Raw genomic sequence first — 27,495 nt, forward strand, 5'->3', positions numbered from 1 at the left:
TATATATATATATGCATGCAAATTCAAGGGAAAGTAAGAAGCAATCTACAAGAATATCCAGCTTGCTCTGTTGCCTGTTGAGTGCACTGTTTCTCTCATTTCAATAGCCTTGCAAGTACATTTTTCTTCTACATTTTTCTATTAAGGGAATAAATAATTGAATAAAGGAAAATATCAGCAGATTCATGTAACTAGGTAACCATTATATTCTACTCTGGAACCAAAAACTGAAGTACATTTTTCTTTTGAGAGCTCACAACAGATTTAAGTTCATGAATGTAAAAAATGACAAATGGTTGTCTGTATTATAATCAAAAATTTATTTTTCTGTTCAATTCTCTATCTATATTACCCAATAAATATTTCATTCCTCAACTGATTAATTTGTCAGCCACAAAAAATTAAGGAAAGGTACTCCAAATCAGTGTGTCAACTGTCCAGTTGGTGAGTCCAGAAAAAGAAACTCATAGAACATTATTTTACCAAGAGTCTAAAACTTTACTGAATAAACCACATTGGCAGAGAAGAAACGAAATCAGCATTGGGTTTCCCATGCAATAGCAAGCATAGTTAATTTCCCTCTTTCCCCAATGGGACAGCCATAGTCCAATACTAATCACTTCTATTCATTTTGTTATGGGAACAAGCTGCTACATCTGCTCGATGTGTCCTTGAGATGCCAGCAATATCTCACAGAAGCCTACAGATGCTTGGATATTATTATCCCACCCTTGCACTCCATTCACCACCATCCCCTTTATTATCAAGTTGTGAGTGAAGCAAAAATGTAGGTGAAAGTGTGAGTCAGTCTTGACACAGAGGTGAGAAAAATTAAGATTTATGTAATTTTTCCACATACTTGATGTCAATGTTTCTCTGGCCTGAATTTAGGACACTAGTGTTTGTTAAGCTTACTGGATAATTCCCATAATATTGTTTTCAATCTGCACATTTACAGATATAAACATATATTTTTAGTACACGATATAGTATTTCATGAAAATACTTATAGAAAAAAGGTGTGCACACCAGATGGCACATTAACTTACAGCAGCTTTTCAGATTTCCAGATGTGTTTTGCACAGAAAGATTTGCTAATTTAGGAAGATATATTCTATACAAGCAAGGCTTTCATCTTGATTTAAACAAATAACATATTAACTTTCAGACAGCAAGAACAAAAGAATGCAAACGAATGGCTGAAGATGCTTTCAGCTAGGGGGAAATTCAACTTCTTTGTTAAACTTCGTTAAATTTTATTTAATGTCAAATTTGAACCACTTCTGAACCATTTGAAAACTTATCGCTATTCAACTTGCCAAAGAACTGGGTGGAGGGACGTGTGAGAAGGAATGCAGATGATCCAAAAATAGACTGTATGAGCCAAGAACCTACCAAGGTCACTACTGCAGTATGACAAAGAAATGAACTCTTCTCAAAACAAAAGATTGATTCATAACTGGACAGCATGACCCTATGGGTGGGAAGGAGGGGAGATTAATGTTTAACTATGTAGCATTGCGCAGGAAAACTTCAGAGCTGGTTTTATTTCTTCAGTGCCAAAATGGTGTATCCAATAAAGTTTTAGTTTCAGGATTACAAAGTTCCTGAGAGTGTCGACTTTTCTTGGGTTTGCTAGTCGGACTGTTGACATTTAACGAAAAACTTAGAATAGCTAAATTTTCACCAGAAACCCCAGATTACTCTATAGCTATTGACTTTCAGATAACTTTGAATCACATTTATTTAAGGCATTATCAATGTGCCTTTTAAGCAAGTACAAAATAATACTATATGGAGTACCAGTCAAAAATTATTTGTATTATTTTGGTATTACTGCTATATGAATGTATGAATTGGATCTTGAAGATAATATATTTGAACACTCTGCTCAGTGCTGAAAGCTAATATAGCATCCCCCCAAAATAGCCATCCAGCCTTTGTTTCAGCACCCCCAGTAGTAATTTTTTCCTCATGTTCAATTAAAATCAATTTCTTGTAATTTTAACCTACAGTTTCTTACCTGTTCCCACAAAACAATTGAACAGTTCTATCGGCTACAAAGATACCTCCGATTTTTCTTTTCATACACTGTTGTGCCCACCATTCTGTGTTCATATCTTTGATTTGATCCTATTAAATTTCATAGTGCTGGATTTTGCACAATATTTCAGCTTGTTAAGATCTTCTTCTCTGTAATATATTTGCTTGTTTCTAACCTTGAAAGCCAAAACTACATTAAGGTATATTCTAGCCAGCACACTGACTGAAGATGTTACATTTAGAAACAATTTTATTGTTCCCAAGATAATTTTGAACATTTTTGAAATTAAATAAATACCTTATTCATAGCATTTAAAGAGCTGATTTTTTCCATATGTTCTGTATCATTTAATAGAATTTCCTCTTCACTGAATGACATATCGCAGTAAGTTAGCTGCTGATTAGCCTCAAACATATTCTGAAGAGACAAAGAGAATAAGAAAAATAGTATTTGCTGAGATATTCTTTACCTTTCGTTGTTGTATCATTTCACTAAAACTGCTTGGAAGAGGCAAAGTGTAGCATTTATTTATTTATTAACAAACCTCTATTTTTTAAGCTGCTGAATTTGAGAGGATTATTTAAAGGATCATTATCTTTTTTTCTGGTTCATGAAGCTGAAACACTCAGCTTCTTTAATAAATAGCAGAGAAGGTGCTGCAATTACACACATTTGAAGGCAATATTTGCAAATAATTTCAAAATATAAAGTATTCCCACCACTAGACAGAGACATCTTTCACTATGATATCTGCAATGCATCTCTATAAGAGAGAAGTAAAATTAGTTTTTTTAATGGAATGCAACTTGTCTTCTAACATTTTAGCTACATTGTTAGCAGAATTGCAAAGCCTATAGATGAGTCAGTTCAACTAAAACTCTATTATATTGAACAGATCAGGGTATCACATAAAGGTGATGCATTTATTTGATTGTTGATTTTTTGTATTTAGTATATATGTATTTTATTATTGTATTTTCTTTAACCTGTTTTATCCTGGAAATAGATCTTTTATTTTACTTTTATTTTCTTTGATATAGCAAGACTAGCCAGCCTGCCTGCCTGTCTATTTAATCTCTTTTCGACTTTTAATTTTTTAACCTATGTTTGAGCCCCTTTTTCCGTACTTATGATAAATTTAAGAAACTTACCCTAGATTAGATATCAATATAGATAAAAAGTACTAGTTTAAGTCCAGTAGATCTTTGTAACATTTTATGATTTTAAGCAAGACTACAATCTTACTTATTGAGTTCAGTAGGATTTCTGTATAAATGCTTAAGATTGTGCATACACAATATTAAAACTATAGAAAACAGCTTCTCTTTCACAAATTCCAGAATTAATGGTAACTTCATGATTTTAATAGAATCAATTCCTGGAGATGTTGCAAGAAGATAATCTTCAGCGAAGCTCAATTCTGTGTGTGATGCTATCTCTGGATTTCCACCATGCAGTTAACTTAATTTAACTGAGTTTTGTAATGTTAAAAAAAGAGGAGAAAACAAAATTGCTGAAAGAAAGTACAACTGTCGTTCAAAAATCAGCTATTATACAGTAGTTACAGGCATTCTACTTTCTAAGGTAAGGAGCCCTGGTGGCACAGTGATTAGAATGGAGTATTGCAGGCTCTGCCCACAATCTGAAATTTGATCCTGACAGGCTCAAGGTTGACTCACCCTTCCAAGGTTGTTAAATGAGGTCTCAGAATGTTGGGGACAATATGCAAACCAATACTGCAAACCACTCAGAGAGTGTTATAAAACACTGTAAGTCTAAGTGCTATTGCTAACTGAAATTAGCATTTATTGCTATATAAATATAGATATAATAGATATATAAATATAAAGCCAGTTTGGTCTAATGGTTAAGACATTGGGTTAGAAACTACAGACAGTGAGATCCAGTCTCACCATAGGCATGAAAGCTGGCTGAGTGATTTTTGGCCAGTCAGTCTCTCTCACCCCACTTGCTTCATAGGGCAGTTGCTCTTGAAGGGAAAGTAGGAGGATACTATGTATGTTCACCACCTTGAGTTGTTTATAGAAATAATAGGCAGGATTTAAAAAAATCTTTTAAAAATGCTGTTAGACGTACTATATGTTAAGTATAGCAACTTAATGTATCAATAAAATTTATAAAATTTTGTTAACAAAGTCAATGAAATTCACAATGCAGTCTCCTTGCACATGATATCTAGCATGCCAATGAAGACAATCTGAAGTGATATATTTTTATGAGAATAACAATTCCCTTTTTAAAAAACCCACAGAAGACATGCCAATTTTTATGTAAATATCCTAATCAGGTCATAGCTAGCACAAATCTGGACTAATGAATTCAACCCTACAAGGACTTTTTAAAAGATAACTCTTATTTCACATGTAAGGCAGAAAATAACATTCATTTTAATCCTTTGCAAAGCAAACATAACTGAAAGCTAAAAGAAAAAACTTCAAGTAAAAAAGCAGAAAATGAACTTGCAATTTTCAGAATCCAAGAATAATGGGTGAAGAAAGCAAGTGGTAAACTGTAGTGGATGAAGAAAGTAACCTGAGGTTGCATCTCAAGCCAAAAGTGAATCACAAGTACAGGATGACAATATTTTAAAAAATTTAAAAAAAATCAATAAAAACTTGTTCATTAAAAAAAAAAAGAATGACAATATTTGAGAATCTGAAAGGCGGAATTGGAAGAAATAATCTTCTACCTTAGTTCGAAGTGGAACATAATCCATACATAAGTCTTCCCACAATTCCTGCAGATCGGACATCTCCAAAGCAAAAGCTAAGGCAAAGCCAGGTTGAGATTTCAGCACCACACCTGAGAAGCCAGAAGAGTTTTTATCGAAGTTCCGGCAATGAGACCTTGATTTTACAGGAATAGGTAACTTGCTCCCTCTGGGACTCTGGATTGGCTTACAGTCAAAAGCTTTCACCAAATTAAGGGCTACCTCTAACCTGTTGCCCTGAAGTGACAATCTTTGGGCTCCACAACCATTTATACAGTTACACATCGCGTTTCTCTTTGCCTCTGTGTCCGTTTCCTCCTCTTTTGGATGTATTGCATCAGCGATCGCGGTTGCATCCAATGACTCAAGGGACAATTCGGAAGTTTCCCCTTCCACTATTTCTTCATCCAAAGGCTCCTTGACGCTTAGCAAGTCAGTAGTTACTGGCTCACATATAAGTAACTCTTCACTACAAACGTTAGCAGAACATCTGGATGATCCACAGGAGAGATTTCTTGCCACCTTTCGTGGGATTTTGCAAATTGCCTCATAATCAGCATCAGTAACGCGCAGCACAGCACAACCTCGACACCGCCTAGGACGGCTTTCTGCAGCGTGGCACGTTTGTGGGTCTCCAACGCGTTCCTCTGGCTCTGCCCAGCATTCAAACCCTGAATAAGCGAAGTCTTCCTGGAGGAGAGTCGAGTAGCGCAGTTCCGACAGGCTGGAGACGTCCGTCGTCTCGTCGGTGGGCTCGCCATTGTTCTTCCTGTATATTCCGGCGATACACAGCTTGAGGCGATCCTTTTCTAACATCAGCTTCTGTAACCGCTCAATTGACAGCGCTTCGATGCGCGCAATAACAGTATCAAATCGATATATGCGCTCCAACATAAAGGCACACTTGCTGCAGATAAACTCGTTTTTGCCATCCCGTGAGATCTCCTTGCCCAGAACATGCGAGAGCAAAACCTGGAAATTCAATTTAGTTGCGGTGTGGAAGATCCAGCGCCTCTGATTGCCACAGAGTTCCCGACCACAAATTCGACAGGATTCCCTCATTTCATCAGGGGCCTCCCTTCTCTTTTGTCTTCTAGGTTGCTATTTCCCAGCTGGGTTGATTTTAGCTGACCGAAACATCACTAACATCAGATGGGAGGAGCCAAAATATTCCTTCCCCACAGATCTATCTAGCTCAAAAATGCCCCTCCATTCAATCTCATACACCTCTCCGCCCGAACCGGATAGCTGACCTACTGACGACTTCAGTATCCGAAAGCACCTCCTTCCAACAAGCTACTACCCACTTTTCCCCAGGCTGCTGCAAGAGTGGGAAAGACGCTGCAACCCACAAATCTTTTTTTAATAGCAGTTCAGATTTCAAGATGGCCGTGACAATGGCAGTACACATTTCGCGCCAAGATTCTTGGGAAATGTAGTTTACCAGCTTGCCAAGCAAATAAATAGTACATGCTAAAGGCGCAGCATCACACTCTCTCTTCCCGCCGGCTTCGAATAGTGCCTTTCTTTTATGTAAAAACGTGTGGTTTCCCCGAAATCAAGGCATTGAAGGAGTGTTTTAAGCGTAGTTTCGTATAGAAATGTCCTTACTGACTCCGAAACTATTTGATTTGCTGATTAAAGATAAGCAAAGTTTTATACCCTCGTTTCAATTTAATTACTGTATCGCTGTGCTCCTATCAGTCCGAGATAAAGGGTCAAACATGAATAGGTGAACTGTATACAAGATTGTTCAAGTAAAAAAAGGGCTGAGATGGTTTGACTATAAGAAGGATGTATGAGGTTTAAAATAAATTTATTTTATTTATTAAATTTATATGCCTCCGATCTCTTGGTTCTGCTCACCACAATACAAGAAGGATGCGGAATTGGGAAGAGTGCAGAAAAAAGTAACAAAAATGGTGAGGGGCTTGGACACTAAATTCTATGAAGAACTAGGTATGTCAGGTTAGAGACGACTAAAGGGAGATATGATAGCAAATTTCCAATAGTTGAAGGGTTATCAAAGGGTGAGTGGGTGGATTTATTTTTGCACGGGTAGGACAAGAACCAATCATTGGAAGCAGAGGGAGATCCAAACTCAAAATAAGGATTTAGTTTTAATACAGTTTTTATTTGCTTGTTTATTAAATTTTTAGGCTGCACATCTTACCTCAAGGTAACTCTGGGTGGCTTACAATCATAAAAAACTGTATAAACTAAAAACATAAATAAGTCAGTACAAAATCCAAACACTACCACCCAATTAAAAGATGGGGAGGGCAGAAGCAGGATGGATGGGAGAAGTGGGATCTGTTATTAATTGATCAGCCACCTCCACTGGTTTTTTTTAATAAATCCAATTTTCCATTCCTTTTTCAAATACATATAAATCATCTTATTCAAACATTTTCCCATTGATCCCTTTTCCCAATATAATATAATTTCAAATATTTTCCCTAGATTCCATTATTACAATTTTAGATATTAATATTCATACAATTTTATATGTATAACCCATTTCCTTCCCTTTTTCCCATTTCTTTTTCATCAGCTTTCCAAATATTACAATCAAATATATTACTACAATTCATTTAAGTATATTTTTATTTATTTTATTTATTTATTTATTTTATTTTTATACCGCCCTTCTCCCGAAGGACTCAGGGCGGTGTACAGGCAGAATAAAACAAGCAATACAAAATACAATTAAAATGCAATTTAAAAAACTTATTAAATTAGCCTGAGAATTTAAAAAATTACCTTACACTAAAAACCCCATTTAAAATTAATAAAAATTTACCATTTAAAATTCAATTCAAGCCAGCCCCGCGCGAATAAAAAGGTGTGTCTTCAGTTCGCGGCGGAAAGTCCGAAGGTCAGGTATTTGGCGTAAGCCTGGGGAAGCCTGCTCCAGAGTGTGGAGCCCCACAGAGAAGGCCCTTCCTGGGGCCGCCAGCCGACATTGTTTGGCGGACGGCACCTGAGAAGTCCTCTCTGTGAGAGCGTACGGGTCAGTGGGAGGCATGTGGTAACAGCAGGCGGTCCCGTAAGTACCCGGGCCCTAAGCCATGGAGCGCTTTAAAGATCGTAACCAACACCTTAAAGTGCACCCGGAAGGCCACAGGTAGCCAGTGCAGTCTGCGCAGGAGCGGTGTTACATGGGAGCTACGCGGAGCTCCCTCTATCACCCGTGCAGCTGCATTCTGGACTAACTGAAGCCTCCGAGTGCACTTCAGGGGGAGCCCCATGTAGAGAGCATTACAATAATCCAAGCGAGAGGTAACGAGCGCATGAGTGACTGTGCACAAGGCATCCCGATCAAGGAAGGGGCGCAACTGCCGAACCAGGCGAACCTGGTGGAAGGCCCTCCTGGAGACGGCCGTCAAATGATCTTCAAACGACAGCCGATCATCCAGGAGGACACCCAAGTTGCGCACCCTGTCCTTTGGGGCCAATAACTCGCCTCCAACAGTCAACTGCGGCTGCAGTTGACTGAATCGAGATGCCGGCATCCACAGCCACTCCATCTTGGAGGGATTAAGCTTGAGCCTGTTTCTCCCCATCCAGACCCGTACGGCTTCCAAACACCGGGACAGCACTTCAACAACTTCATTGGGGTGGCCCAGGGTGGAAAAGTACAGCTGGGTGTCATCAGCGTACTGTTGATATCTCACCCCAAAGCCACTGATGATCTCACCCAACGGCTTCATGTAGATGTTGAACAGCAGGGGCGAGAGAATCGACCCCTGCGGGACCCCACAAGTGAGGCACCTCGCGGCCGACCTCTGCCCCCCTGTCAACACCGTCTGCGACCGGTCGGAGAGATAGGAGGAGAACCACCGATACACGGTGCCTCCCACTCCTAATCCCCCCAACCGGCGCAGCAAGATACCATGGTCGATGGTATCAAAAGCCGCTGAGAGGTCTAATAGGACCAGGGCAGAGGAGTACCCCCTGTCCCTGGCCCGCCAGAGATCATCCACCAATGCGACCAGAGCTGTCTCCGTGCTGTATCCGGGTCGAAAGCCGGACTGGAACGGGTCTAGATAGACGGCTTCATCCAGGTATTGGGGTAGCTGTCGCGCCACAGCACTCTCTACAACCTTCGCAACGAAGCGAAGGTTGGAGACTGGACGATAATTTCCCAAAATAGCTGGGTCCAGGGAGGGCTTCTTGAGGAGGGGTCTCACCACCGCCTCTTTCAAGGCGGCAGGGAAAACCCCTTCCAGCAAAGAAGCGTTGATAATCCTCTGGAGCCAGCCTCGTGTCACCTCCTGAGTGGCCAGTACCAGCCAGGAAGGACACGGGTCCAGTAAACATGTTGTGGCGTGAAGCCTCCCCAACAACCTGTCCACGTCCTCGGGAGCCACAGGGTCAAACTCATCCCAAACCGGCTCAACAAGACGTGTCTCCTCTCCCTCGCTTGGATTATCCCAATTTCGGTCCAGACCGTCCCGGAGCTGAGCGATTTTATCGTATAGATAACCACTAAACTCCTCGGCTCGTCCCTGCAACGGGTCATCCCGTACCTCCTGATGAAGGAGAGAGCGGGTCACCCGAAACAGGGCGGCCGGGCGGTTATCTGCCGACGCAATGAGGGTGGAGGCGAGAACGCCGCCTCCCTCATTGCCACTAGGTAGGTCCTAGAATAGGACCTAACTAGTGTCCGATCAGCCTCGGAACGACTGGACCTCCAAGTGCTCTCTAGGCGTCTTCTCCGGCGTTTCATCTCCCTCAGCCCCTCGGAGAACCAAGGGGCCGGGCGAGATCTGCCCTGGGTCAGAGGCCGCAAAGGCGCGACACGGTCCAAGGCCCCAGCCGCGGCCTGTTCCCAGGCCACGACTAGTTCCTCAGTCGTGCCGTGGGCCAGATCCTCAGGAAATGGCCCAAGCTCCGTCAGGAACCTCTCAGGGTCCATCAGGCGCCTGGGACGGAACCAACCTATAGGTTCCGTCTCCCTGCGATGGTGAGTGGCGGTTCGGAAGTCTAGGCGAAGGAGAAAATGATCGGACCATGACATTGGTTCTGTTACTAAATCATCTAATTCCAGATCATTTAACCACTGTCCAGCGATAAAAATCAAGTCCAGCGTGCCTCCCCCCGTGTGCGTAGGGCCATCATTTACTCGAATCAGGTCCAAGGCCGTCATGGAAGCCTGGAACTCCTGAGCTGCCGTCGATGACAAGCCGACTGATGGCAGGTTGAAATCCCCCATGACTACAAGTCTGGGGGTCTCAACCGCCACCGCGGCAAGCACCTCCAACAGCTCATTATATTAATGTTAATATAACATTAAATCATTCAATTCTATTTCTCAATTCCAATCTCTTCATATTAAACAATAAGAAAGGCAATTTTCATCTTCACAATACAATATAATTTCAAATGTTTTAGTTAAATTCCTTTATTACAATCAAAGACATTCCAAGTATTACGATCACATCTACCAAACTCACTACCATTCATTTATAATTATAGATCCATTAACTACTTCTTTTTCCCTTTCTCCCATTCTTTTATTTTCTTCTTTTCCCCCCCTTTCCCCTATTTTTAAAGTTCCTTACTCTCCTAATTTGCCCTGTATTTCCATCTGCACTCTTCCTGTCAGGGTTCCAAGGAACACCCTCAACGAAATAAAGCTCTGAGGCCTGAGGTTCCTCCAAGTTCCTCAAACTGACACCTCCTTTTCCCCTTTTTCCCCTTTCTTATTTTACCACTGTTGATCCCAGTGTAATCATTTGAGTTTTTTATATTTTGTCTCTTCCCCTCTTCTTTCTCTCCTTGTCTCTTTCCAACCCCTCTATTTTTGTCATTGTTAACCCCAATGTAATCTTTAAAGTTCACATTCATTTCTAACCTTTTCCCCTTTCCTTTTCTTCCCTTTATTTGTTTTCTTTTTTCAGTTAATTTTCTCCTAACTCCCCTCTTTTTTTCATTATCACTCCCAGCATAATCATTTAATTTTTCATAATCAATGTCTTTGTCTTTAGTACTAATTTCTTGCTTCTCGTTGATGGTTTCTTTGTCCACTTGGGTATGTTCTAACACAGTCTCTAGTTCATCAGGTTTAGGTTTTCCATGCATCATTATAATCATTTCATTTAATTCCACTTTGAGTGATCATTTCAGTTAGTTCCTGCACCATTTTGTTGTTTCTGGGTTGTCTTTGTTCCAATGTTAAGTTTAATTATGTTCCACCTTCTTTGGCTGTTGAGATTGTCAGGAAATTGTTATTTGCCTAACTAGTTGGCCAGGCAATATATAAACTAACTATATATGTTTGTAGAAAGACATGATATTGCTTTAAGGCTGTGCTGCATCATGCAAGCATCCTGATTGGTTGAGATCTGTAGCTAATGTATAAAAGGACTACTAAATTATGGCTTGTGAGGAATCTATAGGGACGCTACAGCATTGTTACCTGATGATATGCTGCAACTGTATATTTGAGCTTTATGATCGTTGCTTGATCATGGCTAGTTACTGATTCCTCAAGATACTGACTGTTGTGAATTGAACTGTGCTTTGCCGAACTGAAAGAAGACCTTGTTTGTTGTGCAAGTCTACGTTGGTAAGAAGACTTGATATTTGTAACATCCCTGACTGACTGGCTTTATATATGTATGACCTGGTGTCAGGCTACCTCCGACTATAATTAGGAAAGAATTCACCTTGACTTCATTTGGAATAAAGAAAAGTACTTTTACTATTTACAGTCTTGATAGCAGCTAAGTAAAGTTGGATCTGAGACAAAATATGGCTAACATATCATATCCCCCCAATTGTCCCTCCTCCTCCAGGAGGTCAGGCTGGTCTGGGCCAATGCCAGCTCCTTCTCGGCCCCTCGTGGTAATCTTCTTCCACAGGTCTCTAATTGTCAGTCATCTTAGGAATGCAGTGTCTGTTAGAAAAGCCCGCGCTGATAACACTCAGTCGTTAATCACCCCTCCCCCACTGTTATGTCAGCCGACACTCTTAATAGGCTCCTTTCCCTTACCCTGTACGGTGGTATGATACATCTCATTTCCTTAATAGTTTTATAATACAGAAATAAACATTTCACATTCTATCTACTGATATAATCATTCAAAAGTATACGAAGATTGGAGTGGAGGCTGACATTCGGCCCTCCTGCAACAAGGACGTCAGTCCTAGAAAGAAAAAGAGAAGTTAGGGTTTGTCAGGATATTTTTATAGAATTGTGCTATCTTTTCCAAGCACGAACATCTTCTTTGTTCACCCATTCAGCTTGGGATAACGGGAAGTGTTTCCAAGCAATAAGATATTGAATTTTATTTCTATGTTTTCTTGAATCTAAAATTTCTTTTATTTCAAAGTGTTGTTCGCCCTCTATGAGAATTGGTATAGGAGGGGGTGTATGGTTAGGACGGAAAGTAGATGTGTGTTCAGGTTTCAGCAAGCTCACATGGAAAACGGGGTGAATTCTCCTAAGTGTTTTTGGTAAATCTAGTTGTACTGTCACGGTGTTGATGATTTTTACTATGGGGAAAGGTCCCATATTTGGGTCCAAGTTTCTTAGATTTCTGAGTGGTTTGAAGATATTTGGTGGAAAGATAAACCTTATCGCCCACTTGATATTTGTTCTCAGGGACCTTTTTATCTGCTTGTTTTTATGCGCACGGTGAGCGCCGATCGCCTTAAGTAGTCATTTTCCATGTGCTTTGTATTTGATCTATCCATTCTGACAAAGAGGAAACAGTAGTTTCTTCCTTTGGGAGTTCCGAGATAGGAACAAAATCTTGACCTGAAGCTATTTTAAAGGGAGTAAATCCCGTGCTACTATGAATTGAGTTGTTGTAGGCAACTTCAGCAAAAGGTAAGAGGTCTGCCCAATTGTCTTGCTGGTAGTTAACATAACATCGTAGATATTGTTCTAGTACAGAGTTCGAACGTTCACAGCTTCCATTAGTTTGGGGATGATGGGAGGAGCTTAATCCTTGGGCGGAGCCAATGAGTCGTAAAAATTCTTTCCAAAATTGAGAAGTGAATTGAACTCCTCGATCTGAAATGATGAGCTCAGGAACTCCGTGGAGTCTATAAATGTGTTGTACAAACAACCTTGCTAGAGTTTTTGAGGAGGGTATTTTTGAACATGGAATAAAATGGACTTGTTTGGAGAAAAGGTCAGTCACAACCCATATAACAGTATTGCCTGAACTTTCAGGTAATTCCACTATGAAATCCATGGATATTTCTTTCCATGGGGTTCCTGGCCTGGCTACCGTTTGAAGTAGTCCAGGAGGTTTGCCCGGAGGCCTTTTGGATGATGCGCAAATAGGGCAACTTGCTACATATGCTTGAATGTCTTTTTTAAGACTTGGCCACCAAAATTGTCTTTTAAGAAGATGCAAAGTTTTCACAAATCCAAAATGCCCTGCCATTTTGGCATCATGGCATCGTTGTAGGATGGTTTCTCTGAGTGATAGAGGAACATATAGTTTTGTTCCAATCCAAGCTAGTCCATCACGGAGTGTGCATTCATGGAAATGCGCTAAGTACCAGTCATCAGTGTTTAAAGCTTCTTTAAACGACTTGGTCAGTTCATCTGGGAGTGAGGGTTCAGCTTTTGAGTGGCTTTTAGTTATAGCCGGGGCTGCCAACTGTTGCACGGGAAGTATTGGTCGAACCACCTCGGAGCGAGTGCAATTGTATTGGGGCAAACGTGAGAGAGCATCCGCTAAGAAGTTTTCCCCCCCAGGAATGTAATGTAAAGTGAAATTAAAGTGGTTAAAATATTGAGCCCAGCGGGCTTGTTTAGGTGAAAGTTTTCTAGGAGTCTTTAGGGCTTCTAGATTTTTGTGATCAGTCCAAACTTCAAAAGGATGATTTGAACCCTCTAAGAATTGTCTCCACGTTCGTAGAGCCCAATGAACTGCAAATGCTTCCTTTTCCCAAATAGCCCATCGTCTTTCAGTTTCAGTCAATTTTCGAGAAGTGAAAGCACAGGGTTGTAGTTTACCATCAGCATTGTTTTGGAGTAAAACGGCTCCGACTGCTACATCACTGGCATCAGCTTGTATTACAAAAGGAACATCCATGTCAGGGTGTTTTAAAATAGGTTCAGCGGCAAAGAGTCATTTCAATTTTTCAAAAGCTGCCTGACATTCCATTGTCCATTCGAGAGGTAATGATGGCTTGGGTTTCGTGTCTCCTTTAGTTTTCAAGAGGTTGGTGATTGGTAAATCAATTTGAGCAAAGGAGGGGATAAATTGACGATAGAAATTTGCGAATCCTAAAAAACTTTGCAATTGCTTGCGTGTGCGTGGGGGGGCCCATTCCAAGACAGCTTTCACTTTTTCTGGATCCATTTCTAACCCATCAGCTGAAATGCGATACCCTAAGTAGTCTATTTTAGTTTGATGGAAATCACATTTGGATAGCTTACAATACAGTTCTGCAGATAATAACTTTTTGAGAACAGCTCTTACTAGTTTAATATGTTCTTCCATTGTTTCGGTATAGATAAGTATGTCGTCAAGGTAGACAAGAACTCCTTTGAACAAATGCTGATGGAGTATTTCATTTATTAGTTGCATAAAAACTGCGGGCGCCCCCTGCAGTCCAAAGAGTAGTACTCGAAACTGGAAACATCCTAGTGGACAGTTGAAAGCGGTTTTCCATTCATCCCCCTCCTTTATACGAACTCTGTAGTAGGCTTCTCGCAGGTCCAGTTTGGTGAAGAACTTTCCCTTCGCTAAATGTGCTAACATATCTTTCATGAGTGGCATGGGGTATATGTTTTCGGCGCACACCGCGTTTAAATTCCTATAGTCAACTATAAGACGAAAGGAGCCATCTTTCTTTTCCCGGAACATCACTGGCGCAGCCACGCGAGGTCTAGCCGGTTGGATAAAACCCCGCTCTAGGTTTTTGTCTATGAATTTACGTAGCTCCCCCAATTCCTTTTGGGTCATGGGATAAGCTTTTGGTTTTGGAAGCTTTACCCCCGGAAGGATGTCTATGGCACAGTCAATAGGCCTATGGGGAGGAAGTACGTCTGATGCTTTCTCACTAAAGACTTCTCGCAAGTCCCAGTATTCCTTGGGTATCCTCTCCTCCCCGTCTATCCGTTCGATCATTGCCCCCAACGTATCCTGGTGCATGGCCACGGTAGATCCCTTCTTGGGTTCCCCCTTTTTCCCTTTTAATGTTTTGGAGTGGAAACGTAGGACTCCCGTTCTCCAGTTAATATGGGGGTTCCATTTCCGCAACCATGACAGGCCTAGCAACAGGGGTTGGTCCATTCCTGGGGCTACTATGAAGTTCAGAATTTCGCGGTGGTCTCCTATTATCATTTCTATGGGTTCTGTTACGAAATGGGCGGGTCCTCCCCCTGCCACAGAGCCATCCAACTGGGGAAACGCTATGGGCCTACTTAGGGTTCTCAATCTTAGTTCCATTTTTTCTACTAGTTCGGGACTGACCATACATCTAGTGCATCCAGAATCTAGTAGTGCTAGCAGTTCTCCCTTATTACCCGAAGAGGGTACATGTAGATTGACTGGAATGTCCAAGGGGCCCCGTGCCCAACTCACCAGAAGGTCTTCATCGGACTCTGATGTGGTTTTGCTGTCGTCAGTATCGGTCGACGCTTCGCCATCCTCCTTGATGGGCGTGCCCTTCTTGGCAACGCCCTCCCCCACTTTTGCCGGCTTACGCGCCTTAGCCGCTGGTTTCACTGGTTCCTTTTCACCACCAGAGGTCGCGCTTGGTATCAACTTAACCCTACAGTCGGCTGCTCGGTGGCCTTCTTTCCACATCTGTAGCACGCAGACTAACGTGGTCTTCCACCCTCCGATCTAGGGACGTCCCTATAGGTGCCTCCTGGGGACCGGCCAAGGGATGGCCCTCCAGTGCGCTGTCTTCTGCCACGGTCCTTCACTAGTTCGATTTCCATCTCTGCTGCCAGGGTGTACCAGCCATACAGCGTAGTTGGAGAGGCTCGTGCTCGACACAGTTCATAGAGGTCTCCATTCAGACCATCTTTGTAAATATCCACAAGGGTCACCTCCGACCACCCTCTCATCAGGGGAACTAAATCACTGAACTCCTGGTTATAATCAGCCACCGGTCTCCTCCCTTGCCTGATGGTTTTCATTCGACCTTTGGCCTTCTGCTCTGCCAGGGGGTCCTCAAACCTCCTCCTCAGTGCAGTCATAAAATGCTCGTAGTTTTGCAGCAAGGGGGAGTGGTTGGTATATAGCGACACAAACCATGCAGCTGCTCTTCCGTCAAATTGTGGGTCCCAGCTCTCACTTGTGCTGCCTGTGACCAATAATCTTCCCCCCAGTCTATCATGTGGTCATTCACTTTCGCCAGGAACAGTCCCAACTCCTTCGCATTTCCATCAAATTTCTCTGATAGGGGGGGAATTTTTGGCTTTTTCCTTCCCCTGCGCAGCCTTGCTTGATCAGCAGGTGGCGCGCGACCCCCATCCAATTCAGCTTCCTCTGGGGAGAGGGTTCCGGCCTGGCTCTTCAGAAATCTCACCGCCCTGGGAATCACCTCTAGCTGGCCCCTTTGTATTATCTTCCTCCTCTTCTCCCTCCCACCTGGAGGACCGAATAGGGGATTCATACCTTTGGCGAGCTGCTTGCCTTACTTTCACTTCACGGAAAAGACGCAAGGCTTCCTCCAACTGGAGTTTGTCCCTTATCTCTTGTTCTGCTTCCGAAAGTCTTTCTTTTTCTTTTTTCTTTTTTCTTTTAGTTACTCCAGAGGGAAGCTCTTCGGTGCTTGGTTTCCACCCTTCCTCTTCCAGCTTTAATTGCTCTGCCCACCGAGCTCTGCAATCTTCCAGCTCAGGGTTAAAAGTGTCAGCAGAAATTCCTCCGGACGCCTCCCCCAGCTCAGCCGGCAGCTGGCCTTCCATCACATTTGGTTTTTCTCCCCCCCCGGTATTGCGATTGCAATCCTGGTTGGTAGACATGATGATGAGATCCAACTTAATGTCAGGCTACCTCCGACTATAATTAGGAAAGAATTCACCTTGACTTCATTTGGAATAAAGAAAAGTACTTTTACTATTTACAGTCTTGATAGCAGCTAAGTAAAGTTGGATCTGAGACAAAATATGGCTAACATATCATATCCCCCCAATTGTCCCTCCTCCTCCAGGAGGTCAGGCTGGTCTGGGCCAATGCCAGCTCCTTCTCGGCCCCTCGTGGTAATCTTCTTCCACAGGTCTCTAATTGTCAGTCATCTTAGGAATGCAGTGTCTGTTAGAAAAGCCCGCGCTGATAACACTCAGTCGTTAATCACCCCTCCCCCACTGTTATGTCAGCCGACACTCTTAATAGGCTCCTTTCCCTTACCCTGTACGGTGGTATGATACATCTCATTTCCTTAATAGTTTTATAATACAGAAATAAACATTTCACATTCTATCTACTGATATAATCATTCAAAAGTATACGAAGATTGGAGTGGAAGCTGACACCTGGATTGTTTTTGGACTATGTCTTTGCTTTTTCCCTAAAAGTAAAGGAATATCAAACCCCAGTTTGTCTGCAAGTGACTGTTATTGTATACAACCAGTCTCAGTCGTTTTCATGCATAGGGTACTCTGCTCAACAGTCCACAACCTTGGTTGTGAGCCCAGATTACCCTTAACATTGGTTATGGGCCCAGAACACTGAGAGTGGCTGTGACTATACAGTAATATAATTCAGACGGCTGTGTTTGATACAAATAGTCCAGGTGAAGATGGCACAAGAACAGTTGTCCAGCATATCCATGATAACCCGGTTGGATGGATCAAACTATGCATCCTGGTCTGTGAAGTGTAACCTACTTCTACGCAAGGAAGGACTGTGGGGCGTGGTTACTAATTTACTGGATGTAAATGTATGGGATCCAAACGATGAGGAAGACGAAAAGAAAATAGCCAAATTCAACAGGGATAACGAACGGGCTCTTTGCATAATTGTGCTGACACTGAATGACCAGCAGTTAGTCCATATTCATGGTGAAGAGTCTGCTGCTAGGTGTTGGAACAATTTGAAGAGGATTTATGTTTGAGATAGTGTGCACACATACACTTTACACGTAAACTGTTTCAAACTCGGCTTCTGAAAGGTGGAGATATGTTGGCTCATTTGGAATTTATGACAAAAACCTTCCAAGAGCTACATGAGAAGGAACTCATTTTTTCAGAGTTACAACAGGTGTACATTATTCTTTCCTCTTTGGACAACAGTTATGACAACTATATTTCTTCACTGGAGGTTCTGACCAGAGATGAACTAACATTGACTGGCATAACCGGAAGATTGCTGGAAGAGTCCAGAAAAAGGCAGGAAAGAGAACAATTAAGAGAGAAACAACCACAGAAAGAAAAACTGTTTTCATCTGTTTATATTGTTAGAAAATATTTTTCTTGTGGGGCTAAGGGTCATATAGCCAAATACTGCAATAGGGGTAAGAAAATGCCTACTCGTACCCAAAGAAGGTGTAAAAATGATGTTACTCTAGCTATATCAGGGTCTGCTGCTGGAAACAATGATTTATGGGTAGTTGATAGTGGAGCATCCCAATCAATTACTAGGAGAAAAGAAAGGTTTGTGAAACTGAATAATAGCAAACAATACATACCATTAGCAAATGGGTGGAAAATGAAAGTGGATTATGTACACTTAAATGAGATCAAACAGCTTAAATGAAAACAAATCCTCCTCAAAAGTTCCCACCCGTCTTATCACTTTAAGAAAGTTTTTTTTTCAAAGATACAAGTTAACCGTTGTAATGTTTCTTTCCACCTGTAGATGTCTCTCTCCAATCAATCCAATCAACAGGCTAAGAAAATATCCAATTTATTTATTAAATCCACGTTGCCAATATTTTCCAATTTCCATTAGCTTTGAAGCTAATTGCAGATCCATGAGGGTTGCCAGTCCAGCACCGCTTTCATTTTCCCTGGGTCCATTTCCACCCCTCCACTGGATATATGGTAGCCTAGGTAATCTAAAGAGGTTTTGTGGAATTCACATTTTGACAGCTTTGCATAGAGCTTTGCAGCGAGGAAATTTTCAGCACTTGCTGCACTAGCTTTACATGCTTCTCAAGAGACTCGCTGAAGATAAGAATGTCATCTAGATAAACTAGGACCTCTTTGTATACGTGCTCATGTAGCAATTAATTTATTAGTTGCATGAAAACTGCTGGGGCCTCTTGCAGACCAAATGGCATGACTTTGAATTGAAAGCTGCCAAGTGGACAGTTAAACGCAGCCTTCCATTCATCTCCTTCTTTGATCCTTATGCAATAATAGGCTTCTCTCAAGTCCATTGTGGTGAACCCTTGGCTAAGTGACTTACCATATCCTTCATGAGGGGTAGGGTGTAGGTGTTCTCCATGAATATAACATTGATTCCACAAAAATCAATGCAAAGCCTCATCCCCCAATCTTTTTTCCCTTTAAATAGCACTGAGGCTGCCACTCTGGACTTTTCAGGCTGGATAAAGCCCCTTGCTAAGTTGGCATTAAGTTGGCACCCTACTTCATAAGCTAGAAAAAAGTGGGATAGATAGCTTCACCACCAATGGATTCGCAACTGGCTGAAAAACCTTACTCAACGAGTAGTCCATAAGGGTCTAATCCTACATGGAGAGAAGTAAACAGTGGGGTGCCACAAGGTTCTGCTTTAGGTCCAATACTCTTCAATATCTTCATAAATGACTTAGATGAGGGAATAGAAGGGGAACTCACCAAATTTGCAGATCATACTAAACTGGCAGGAATAGCTAACACTCTAGAAGATAGGCTCAAGATCCAGATAGATCTTGACAGACTTGAACACTGGGCCCTATCTAACAAAATGAAATTTAATGTAGAGAAAAGTAAAGTTTTACACTTAGGTAAGAAAAACCAAAAGCACACATATAAACTGGGGGAAACCAGGCTTAATAGCAGTGACTGTGAGAGGGATCTTGAAGTCTTAGTGGACAATCAGCTAAATATGAGCCAACAGTGTGCAGTGGCAGCTAAAAAATCCAATGCAATCCTAAATTGCATTAATTGAAGGATACAATCAAGATCAAGTGAGGTACTAATACCACTCTATAAAGCCCTAGTAAGACCACACCTAGAGTACTGTATCCGGTTTTGGTCACCACACTATAAAAAAGATGTTGAGACTCTAGAAAAAGTGCAGAGGAGAGCAACCAGGATGATTAGGGGACTTGAGAATAAAACATATGAAGAACGGTTACATGAACTGGGGATGGCTACTCTAGTGAAGAGAAGGACCAGGGGAGACATGATGGTCCCATAGTGATCAATGTGGGCCCAGATTTGATTGAGGAAGTAGGCTAACTTTTCTGGTCCCATCAAAAATTGCTCTGAGACTTCTGGAGCGGCGTCACATTGGTGTGCTGTAGAAAGAGGGGACTCCACTCTTTTTGCCTGATTTTTTGTGTCTGGAGACCGGCAACGGTAAAATTGAACCCTGTAGAGGTCAGCAAAAGAAAAGGGAACACTTGGAGGCGACAGGGTGAAGGGCAATCCCCTGTCGCAGAGGGTGGATTCCCTGAAATCCAACACAGAATAGACCACCTGCTCCTTCGGCTAGGTCCAGAAGCGTGATGGCCCGAGCAAATGGCGAGGAAGTGAAAGAGTGATAAACAGCAGGAAGTATCGGCAGTAAAAGCTTAAGCAGAAATGGACATTTTATTACTTCTCTAAGCAAAGGAAGTCTGCCAAGAAGTGACTGAGTGAGCTCCAAAAGTGTGAAAAGCAGTGCCTCAGCGGTGGGAGTGGAAGAGGGGGGGAAAAGTAAGCAGAAAGAGAGTGAAATTATTTACAGATTGTGAAGGGTGATCTGAAAGACTGCTGTGTTTAAAGACTGGGAGATTTGCTGTAATAGAGACAATTGTGTGGGATTTATACTAAGAGCAGAGGAACAACAGATCATTCTTGGAAAGGAAAGAAAAAGAAAGAGAGAGAGACGAAGAAGCTGCGGAGAAGGGACAGTGACTGTGCAATTTATTGATAGTAACCATTTCCCACCTCGAAGAACGCTAAGTAGCAGTGAATTTAGAAAGCATAAAGATTAAAGAAAAAAAAACACTAAACTGATTATTAGGGTGATAACTCTGGAGTGGGATCTAATTACAATCAATTGACTATCTTTTATATATTAATATATTTTTATACCTTTTATTGAATAGCTTCTAATATATTAATTATACCCCTTCATTCCTCTTCTATATACCTATATTTAACTGTAAGATACTTTCTTTTTTATAGATTTACAAATTGTTTATAAAATTGGTCATGCTTCTTTGTTCATTATATTTATAGTTATATTTGTTAAACTGGACTGATTTAAGATATTAATTTAGGACTAATTTAGGATATTGTATGTTTGATTTCAAATAGACAGAAATAGGTAAAAATATTGTTGTATATAATAGTTGATTGGTATAAAAATAAGTGGATAGTAAACAGATTTTATATTTGATTAGATTACATTTGCATTCTATTTAGTATAATCTTGGTAGAGATAAAAGGTAGACCTTTCTATAATATAGGATAAAACTCTGTATGGTACAGTGGAACAATTTCTTTCAAGTACTTAAAATGTCAAACACATCCACAGTTACAAAAACAGTTAAGAAAGTAACCTCAGGAACAGCCTCTCCTGCAGGACATAAATTAATAACAGATATGTCAAGTGCTGAGAAATCAGGATCAGTCCCAACATTGCAGAGTATACAAACAGCACTAAACATGATTCAGGAAGTAATGATGAAAACCCAGGAGTCTGTGACTAATAACCATGAAGAAATGAAAGAAGACATTAAAAAATTGGATGATAAGATGGAAAAGATTCAAGAAACGATAGCAAAAAACAAACAAAGAATTGAACAGAAAGAGGCAAGAACAGAACAAACTGAAGAGAAGCTGGAAGACACGACAGAGAAATTAATGGCAATAAACAGAGAGATGGAAGAGGCAATAATCCATTTAGAGTTAGAGAGATCTTCTTTTTACTTAAGATTCCAGAAAGTAAAAGAAAATAAAGAAGACCTTTGTAACCTCATGACGGAAATGTTGGTGGAGTCGCTGAAATGAACAAAGAGGAAATTCAAAATAGTATCGATGAAGTATATCGTGTATATACTAATTATGCACGATGACACAAGCTCCCTCGTGAGGTCCACATGAGGTTTATAAAAAAATCAGTACAAGATGAAATTTATAGAAGAACAAGAGAAGAACAAGTAATCTATAAGGGAAAGGAAATTATTATACTAAAACAACTACCGAAAAGGGTCTGAGAAAAAAGAAGGAATTATCAATTCCTCTCCTCAAAATTAATAAAACAAAGAATTATGTTTCATTGGTTAGTTCCCGAAGGAATGTTAATATTTTGGTGGGGGAAAAAAATAAGAGTAGACACGGTTGCCAAAGCCCAGGAGTTCTATGAACAATGTTTTGGAGAAGAATCAGACAGCAGGGAGGAACTTGAATCAAAAAGCCAAGAGAAACACCTGCCAGAGGAAAGCAAAACAGACCAAGAATTGAGAGAGGCAACAAAACAGGGACCCCAAGAAAGAGAAGGGATACAGACAAGACACCAAAAGGAGATAAGAGAAGCAAGACTGACTAACCTTGGGGGCAAGTGACCACGCAATATTGGAATTCGATATTAAGCAAATACAAGTAGTAGAAAAAAAGTCAAACTAGAGTCTTGGACTTTAAGAGAGCTAATTTCAATAAACTTAGAGAGAGCTTGAGAAGGATTCAATGGATGAGAATCCTCAGGGGGAAAACAACTCAAGAAGCTTGGGAAATTTTGAAAAGTGAGATTATAAAAGCGCAGTCTAGCACAATACCAATGAAGAAGAAAAATAATAGATCTCAAAAGAAACCAGCATGGATGCATAAAGAACTATCTGACAAACTGAAAGACAAAAAGGACAAATATAAAAAGTGGAAAGAGGGGCAAATAACTAAGGCAGAATATCAGCAAATAGCCCAAGCCTGTAAAGATGAAGTGAGGAAAGGCTCACAATGAACAAAGGCTAGCGACAAAAGTAAAAAATAACAAAAAAAGCTTCTTCCAACATGTTAAAAACAAGAAAAAAGTCAAGGAAACAATTGGCCCATTGCTGGGAGAAAGTGGCAAGAAGATGACAAGCAACAGGGAGAAAGCAGATCTACTTAACTCATATTTTGCATTTGTCTTTACACAAAAGGAAAAAACAATCCAACCCATCAAAAACAGCACTACAAAAAACAGATTAGAAACACAAGTTAAAATAGGGAAGAAAATGGTAAGTGAACACCTGTCTACCTTAGACGAGTTCAAATCACCAGGACCGGATGGATTACACCCCAAGGTTCTGAAGGAACTGGCAGACGTGATCTCAGAACCACTGAACTATATCTTTCAAAGATCCTGGAGCACAGGGGAGCTGCCAGAGGACTGGAAAAGAGCTGATGTAGTTCCCATCTTCAAAAAAGGAAAAAAAACAGATCCAGGAAACTACAGACCTATCAGCCTGACCTCAATACCGGGGAAGATTCTGGAAAAGATAATCAAGCAACGAATCACCGAACACCTAGAAGCAAACAAAGTAATAACCAAAAGCCAACATGGGTTTGTCAAAAACAGATCATGCCAGACTAATCTTATTGCATTCTTTGACAAAGTGACAAAATTAGTAGACCAGAGGAATGCTGTCGATATAATTTACTTGGACTTCAGTAAAGCATTTGATAAAGTAGACCATAACCTACTACTAGATAAAGTAGAAAAATGTGGGTTAGACAGCACCACCACCAGATGGATTCGTAACTGGCTGACCAACCGCACTCAACATGTAGTCCTCAACAGAACTACATCCACATGGAGGGAAGTATGCAGTGGAGTACCCCAAGGCTCTGTTTTAGGCCCAGTACTCTTCAACATCTTCATCAATGACTTGGACGAGGGGATAGATGGGGAACTCATCAAATTTGCAGATGACACCAAGCTGTCAGGAATAGCCAACACTCCAGAAGATAGGCTCAAGTTACAGAAAGATCTTGACAGACTTGAACATTGGGCGCTATCTAACAAAATGAAATTCAACAGTGAAAAAAGTAAGGTTCTACATTTAGGCCAAAAAAACAAAATGCATAGGTACCGTATATGTGGTACCTTGCTCATTAGTAGTACCTGTGAGAGGGATCTTGGAGTCCTAGTGGATAACCATTTATATATGAGCCAGCAGTGTGCAGCAGCTGCTAAAAAAGCCAACACAGTTCTGGGCTGCATAAACAGAGGGATAGAATCAAGATCACGTGAAGTGTTAGTGCCACTTTATAATGTCTTGGTAAGGCCACACTTGGAATATTGCATCCAGTTTTGGTCGCCACAATGTAAAAAAGATGTTGACACTCTAGAAAGAGTGCAGAGAAGAGCAACAAAGATAATGAGGGGACTGGAGGCTAAAACGTATGAAGAATGGTTGCAGGAACTGGGTATGTCTAGTTTAATAAAAAGAAGGACTAGGGGAGACATGATAGCAGTGTTTCAATATCTCAGGGGTTGCCACAAAGAAGAGGGAGTCGGGCTGTTCTTCAAAGCACCTGAGGGTAGAACAAGAAGCAATGGGTGGAAACTGATCAAGGAAAGAAGAAACTTAGAACTAAGGAGAAATTTCTTGACAGTTAGTTAGAACAATTAATAAATGGAACGACTTGCCTGCAGAAGTTGTGAATGCTCCAACACTGGAAATTTTTAAGAAAATGTTGGATAACCATCTGACTGAGATGGTGTAGGGTTTCCTGCCTGGGCAGGGGGTTGGACTAGAAGGCCTCCAAGGTCCCTTCCAACTCTGTTGTTATATATTATATTAATATGTAGTACAATGGAAGAAAAGGTGAATTTGTTCTCAGTTAACATAAACGGATTAAATTCACCTTTAAAAAGAAGACAGACAATAACTAAGTTACAAAAATTAAATATGGATATTATATGCTTGCAGGAAGTGCACATACAAAAGGAAAAAAGTCGTATTTTGGAAGCCCCCAAGTTAGGAAAGTTGTTTATGTCATTAGCTGAATCCAAGAAATGGGGAATAGCAGCATATGTAAAGGAATGGCTAAGGCCTAAACAACTGTTTGCAGACAAAGAGGGAAGGACATTACTGATAGGAATTTACATAAAACAAAAAAGAGTAGTCATTGCAATTATATATGCACCAAACATAAGACAAAAAGAATATTATAGTAAATTATATAAACAATTTCTAACATTAGAACTTGCTAATATTTGTATATTAGGAGACTTTAATGGAGTGGTAGACCCAAAAAAAGACTATAAAACAGGAACAAAAAAGAATCACGATAGGAAAACCCTACCAATGGTATTTTTTGACATGATCCAAGAATTAAATTTAAAAGATACATGGAGAGAAAATAATCCACAAAAGACCCAATACACTTTCTTCTCCAATCCCCATCAATCATGGTCCAGAATAGACATGGTATGGATGGACCCAGAAACAGCAAAAGACATATTGGAAATAGAAATTGCAACGAACATCTGGGCAGACCATAGTCCAATAAAAATTAAATGGAAAGGAGAAATAAAAAAAGAAAGGGAGGTGGACCATGAACCAGAGGGTGATTAAGGAAAAAAGTTATATTACATATGTAAAAAAAGAGCTAGAATTATTTTTAAAAGAAAATTGGAACGAACAAACTACCACTCAAAACCTATGGGACACAATAAAAGCATATGTGAGGGGTATATCGACTGCATACACAGTCCGAAGAAATAAGAATAAAAAGAAACAATATACAGACCTTCAGGAAAAACTGGGAGAACTAGAACTCAAACTACAAGAACAACCCTTAAATCAGGAAATTAAAGAACATAAAGAAATTACCAAACATAAATTAACTCTAATTACACAGGAAGAAGTGGTGCAAAAGATCAGAGCTGTCAGACAAAACTGTTTCAAAAATGCCAACAAACCGGGTAGATGGCTTGCTCACAAATTAAAAAAAGAAAAGGAAAAGAAATTAATATGAAATTTAGAAGATGAAGAAGGGACAGTACACTTTCAGAAAGACAAAATAAAAACCATAGTGACAAATTACTTTCAAGCTCTGTATAGACAAGAAAAAATAGATGAAAATGAAGTTAAGAGATATTTAAGAGAGAGGAGCCACCCAACTATACCAAGGGCTCTCTGGTGGCTCAGCAGACTAAGTCTGTCTGTTATTAACACAGCTGCTTGCAATTACTGCAAGTTCAAATCCCACCAGGCCCAAGGTTGACTCAGCCTTCCATTCTTTATAAGGTAGGTAAAATGAGGACCCAGATTGTTGGGGGCAATAAAAGTTGACTTTGTATATAATATACAAATGGATGAAGACTATTGCTTAACACTGTGTAAGCCGCCCTGAGTCTTTGGAGAAGGGCGGGATATAAATTCAAATTTTAAAAAAAGATCTAATTAAAGAAACATTAAATGGGAAAATAACGACAGCTGAGCTAAAAAGGGTAATCAAAAACAAAAAAATAACAAAATTCCAGGCCCAGATGGGATTCTGGCTGAATTTTATAGGGAATTTCAAGAATTATTAGACATGTTATTATTACAAACATATAATGAAGTATTAGAGAATGCAAAGATACCAAAATCCTGGACGGAAACTAAAATGCTGACCAAAAACCTAACAAATAAACAGGAGAAAGTGGGGATTTTGAGAATCAAAAAAATTAAATATTTAGGAATATAGATATCGGCAAAATACACCACAATAAAAAAAGATAATTATAACACACTGTTACAAAAAGTCAGAAGGATTTAGAAACTTGGTCCAAATTACAAATATCGATGATTGGTAGAATCTCAACGATTAAAATGAACATACTACCCAGATTGTTATATTTGTTTCAAACTATACCGATTAAATTAGAGAAAAATTTCTTCGAACAATTAAATAAAAATCACATCAAAATTTGTCTAGTCAGGGAAGAAACCTCGTATTAAACTCAAAATATTGCAAGATAGCAGAAGTAGAGACGGCTTTCGTTTCCCAAATTGGGAGCTCTACTATCAGGCCACAATGCTAACATGGCTTAAAGAATGGATTCAACTACAAAATAAACAAGTATTAACAATAGAAGGTCATGATCTCCAGATCAGTTGGCATAGTTTTCTCTAGGATGGGAAAAGTAAATACCATACATATTTCCAAAGACACCTATTAAGAAATGCCCTCTTACAAGTATGGGAGAAAATTAAGAAAGATCATTATACAAAAGTCCCAGTTTGGCTATCAACCATGGAGGCAATATTACACCCAAATACCATGGATTTAGATTAGATTAGATTAGATTTATTGGATTTTTATACCACCCTTCTCCCGAAGGACTCAGGGCGGTTCACAGCCAAAGTAAAAACAACAATTATATACACAATAAAACAATAGTTAAAAAACTTATTAGATACGGCCAAAATTAGAACCATTTAAAACCACAAAACCCCCATAAAATTTATATCAAATATTAAAAACTATTTAAAAATTTCTATGCCAGTCCTGCGCAAATAAACAAGTAAGTCTTCAACTCGCGGCGGAAGGTCCGAAAGACTGGCAGTTGACGAAGTCCTGGGGGAAGTTCATTCCAGAGGGTGGGAGCCCCCACAGAGAAGGCCTTTCCCCTGGGGGCCGCCAGTCGACATTGCTTGG

General features: G+C 40.4%; 1 protein-coding gene across 11 annotated transcripts in view; it reads right to left on the reverse strand.

Moving 5' to 3' along the window:
* Positions 1–27,495, reverse strand: part of PDE4DIP (phosphodiesterase 4D interacting protein) — a 473,453-nt gene that overhangs the window by 367,703 nt on the left and 78,255 nt on the right. For 2 of the 11 annotated variants that reach the window (XR_009154308.1, XM_058176226.1), the window contains exons 1-3: positions 4,755–6,143; positions 3,958–4,074; positions 2,342–2,461 (exon numbers count right to left, since the gene is read on the reverse strand). The exons of 4 other annotated variants lie outside the window; for them this stretch is intronic. Coding sequence is in view for 6 of the 7 variants with exons in the window: in XM_058176226.1 (XP_058032209.1) it covers positions 2,342–2,461; positions 3,958–4,074; positions 4,755–5,837 (1,320 nt within the window). In the remaining variant the exon portion in view is untranslated. Of the gene's footprint in view, positions 1–2,341; positions 2,462–3,957; positions 4,075–4,754; positions 6,145–27,495 lie in introns of those variants that run through there. 5 more of the 11 variants (XM_058176218.1, XM_058176221.1, XM_058176217.1 and 2 more) reach the window with 4 other exon arrangements.

Source organism: Ahaetulla prasina, chromosome 3 (assembly GCF_028640845.1).
Source record: "Ahaetulla prasina isolate Xishuangbanna chromosome 3, ASM2864084v1, whole genome shotgun sequence".
NCBI classification, from domain to species: domain Eukaryota; kingdom Metazoa; phylum Chordata; class Lepidosauria; order Squamata; family Colubridae; genus Ahaetulla; species Ahaetulla prasina.